This window comes from Malania oleifera, chromosome 11 (assembly GCF_029873635.1).
Source record: "Malania oleifera isolate guangnan ecotype guangnan chromosome 11, ASM2987363v1, whole genome shotgun sequence".
Taxonomy (NCBI): domain Eukaryota; kingdom Viridiplantae; phylum Streptophyta; class Magnoliopsida; order Santalales; family Ximeniaceae; genus Malania; species Malania oleifera.
The window spans coordinates 69220427-69223822 of record NC_080427.1 but is presented as its reverse complement, the minus strand read 5'-3'; the positions used below and the strand labels follow the sequence as shown (position 1 = coordinate 69223822).

Here is a 3396-nt window from a genome sequence, read left to right as displayed (position 1 = left end):
TAGAAATGAGAATCAACAAATTTCATTTCGATTCTCATTCTATGCAGTAATAAGATTCCCCATTTTTCCTATATTTTGATTTCAAGCTCCTACTCCGAAATCAAATTATGATTCCAGGAACACACTATGTATTATAATATGATAACTTATATTAAAAATAATATTAACATTATGAAATCATTATTAATATTTAAAATATTATAATATATTTCAATATAAATATTAAATCATCATTATTAATTTTTTATTATATATAATAATGTTAAAACATATAAAAATTAATAGAATAATATTAAATGTTAAATATTATGATATACTTGTGATATGGTTATTGATTTATTATGTTATTCTTTTTAAACTTAAATTAAATATTTATTATCAACAATTATAAATATATAATAATATAGCACAGAAAAATATATAATTCTATTATATATTAAATATTTGCATGTAACATTATATATAATATAATAATGTATATATAATTTTTAATTAAACATAACCTAGGAAAACAGAATCGTTTTGCTCCTTTAATTCTTTACTGACCTTTTTCCATTCAATAGATTAAATTAATATTCATACATGTTTTTATGTTACCAGAGCATGCTTCACGCCAAAAGTAAATAAACAAATAATGACAGAATTGAGTTCAGCGGGAAGTCATCCAGGTACTACCTTAGACCTCTTCTGTTTCTAGGTTCTATTCACTGACAAAACTGTCACCACTGCTCTGCCTCCTGGTAATCTAGGTCCGCAAGGAAAACACTTTCCCTTTCCCTTTCACACCCAGAGTTTCCATTCACATTTTCACCAAACACTCTCAGATCTCGTTTGCAGAAAAAAAAAATTTGCACTTTCTTAATCAGACTTTTACAAGCATTTTTTTATTCCTTCAACTATTGGAGAGCAGATTCTCCATGGGAGGAAGTTCCAAAAGTTCATCCACCGCCTCGTGCAACAGCTGTTGAAGGATCTGCTGCCCAAATTCCTTACATGTGTCTTCTAACTCTTCATACCTGTTCATTTCCTTAGCTACCCACTCAGAATTTATCAGATCTTCTTCTGTCAACCAGCAAATCTTACTCAACAGCTCTGCGCAGTACAAGGTGTCCAGGCTCTGTTCGTAGTTGTTCTTCGGTTGCTCGTTGCCTCTGTTCTTGGGCGATCTTTGTTCATGAGCAAGATCGATGTTTGATGTACGAATAAGATTTGGAGATGGGTAATCGGACTTGGCAACTTTCGGTGACGATTTCTTCTTCAAATTCGATCTCATTCGCCTTGAAGCCTCTGTAGGAAATCGGGATTAAAAAAAAAAGAATAATGAATTTGGAGGATAATAAACTAAGGTAGTGATTAAAGAGTAATAATTAATGTTTGATCTTTACCAAGTTGGCAGAACATATCGAATATATGGATTTGGATCAACCACCAGTTAATTGATTTAGAAAATTAACGAACCTGGTGAAGAACATTCATGAGAAGGAGTTGAAACATCATGGAGATCGAGAACAAATACAGGGCCCAAACGCTCTGCTTTTTTCTTCTTCTCGAATTTGGACTTCACTGATAACTCATTCTGACACGCTGGCTTTGGCGGATGTTTCGCCTTCGGAATTGCCCCCTGTTTCCTCAACACATCTTTGTTAGGAGGAGGGAAGCCATTAATTCTTAAACCCTTATCTCCATGGCAATTACCAGCCTTCGAGCAAAATGGTTTGCTAGAAAGACCCTTCGCCCCAACCTTGCAAACTTTCTTCTTCCTGTTGTCTTCATTCTCCATCGCAGTCATTTTCTCTCTTATGCTAACGCCCTTCTTGCCTCTCCCTGCTTTCCTCTGTTTCAGTTCCACAGAGCCCATCTCAGATTTCCTCTGTTTCGACACCACCTCCGCGTTTTCACCTGCATTCTTCTCCAAGCGGAGGACGAAGAAGTCCCGATTCTGCTCATTGTGCAAGAACGTCGGAATTTCCCGGAACGACACCGACGTTCGGAACCGGCGACTGGACGAGTTAACCCGCTCGAATTGGAGCAGGTACTCGAGCGAGTTCATGGACCGGCTTCGACCCAGTGAGTCTGGAGAGTTGCCCTTCGGATCCCATCTGATATCCGGCAATGAATCCAGACCCATCAGCCTTGCCACTATTCCAGGGGAAGCTGGAGCTTCAACCTTACAGTTGTTACTGTTATCGCCATTTTTGAGCTCTGCTTCCAGCAATGAATGCTTGTCAGAGAGGAGCTCGATTGGTATATGCTCTGCGATCTGATCGGACGGGTGCGTTGGGAGGCTTCCCGTGCACAGCAGCCGACGCAGAATGAAGGAGAAACATTTGGCAGTGGACTTCTTTGAATCAGACATAATGGTGTGAACTATGCTTTCTTCAGAAAGAGAGAGCTACATGGAAAGGGGAGAGATGGGGTTGTAAGAGAGTGAGTTGTGAAAGAGATGGTTATGGAATTATAGAAATGGTCAGGAAGCCAGTGCTAGCAAGCAAAAAGATTGGTATGGAGAGGGAGAGAGAGAGAGAGAGAGAGAGAGAGAGAGAGAGAGAGAGAGAGAGAGAGACTACATGGAAAGTGTGAGAGCTCTGAAAGAGAAGAGCACGTTCGTCATGGAATGGAAAAAAGCGTTATAAAACCAGCTCTTATACGGTCAGAAAAGACCAGTGCATGCTAGCAGCCAAAAACAAAAAGCTAAATGGCATGGCGGAGAGAGAGAGAGGGAGAGGGAGTGGGAGAGGGAGAGAGAAGCGGGCAATGGAAGGGAATGCTGTTGGGATTTGGAGTTGAGCAGGATCAGAGATGGGTTGATGGAGTCATGGATCATTGCGTAGATAGATTTCAGGGGAGGGGAGGGGAGAAATATTCCAAGCCTACATCGAAGGAGGGGTGTGCATGAGGAGCTGCTGCTGCCCAAGCAGTCTAAGAGGCTTCGTCGAGAGAAAGGAATGGGCGAGTACTTGTGAATTGAATGGGCTTGGGCGCACCCAAACATGGAATTGGGGTGCTAGATCACTTCTAGCTTGTTTGGTTTGAGGGAACCGAGGGAGGTGGGCAGCCAGGACTTTGGCTCCCCTCCTCTGGTCATTATGCCTCCCTTTTCAATCTAATCTTCTTCGCTCCGTCAGACTCTGCCCAATTTTGTCAATTGGATTTGGAAATTCATTTCCTCTACTTTTGTGTTTGTAACTTTGATTTCAGAATTTATTTTTATATTTTTATGGATTAGGATAACATGTAGCTTGAAATGCGACCGAGTCGGATTTGCAAATTTATTCTCTCCTGTGTTTGTAACTTGGATTTTAGAAATTATATTTATATATAAATGAATTTTACATAATATTAAATGATACTAAATTTTGTTTAAATTTATATCCAATAAAAGTCCATAAATTTAAT

General features: G+C 39.3%; 1 protein-coding gene across 1 annotated transcript; it reads right to left on the bottom strand.

Annotated features, from left to right (window-relative positions):
* Window positions 1-520: 520 nt before the first annotated feature.
* On the bottom strand, window positions 521-3081 carry LOC131168697 (uncharacterized). Its single transcript, XM_058128324.1, has 2 exons — window positions 1459-3081; window positions 521-1287 (listed from the first exon to the last, which is right to left on the bottom strand). The coding sequence occupies exons 1-2, from the start codon at window positions 2354-2356 to the stop codon at window positions 893-895; spliced, it is 1293 nt and encodes a 430-aa protein (XP_057984307.1). The 5' UTR covers window positions 2357-3081; the 3' UTR covers window positions 521-892.
* Window positions 3082-3396: the final 315 nt, after the last annotated feature.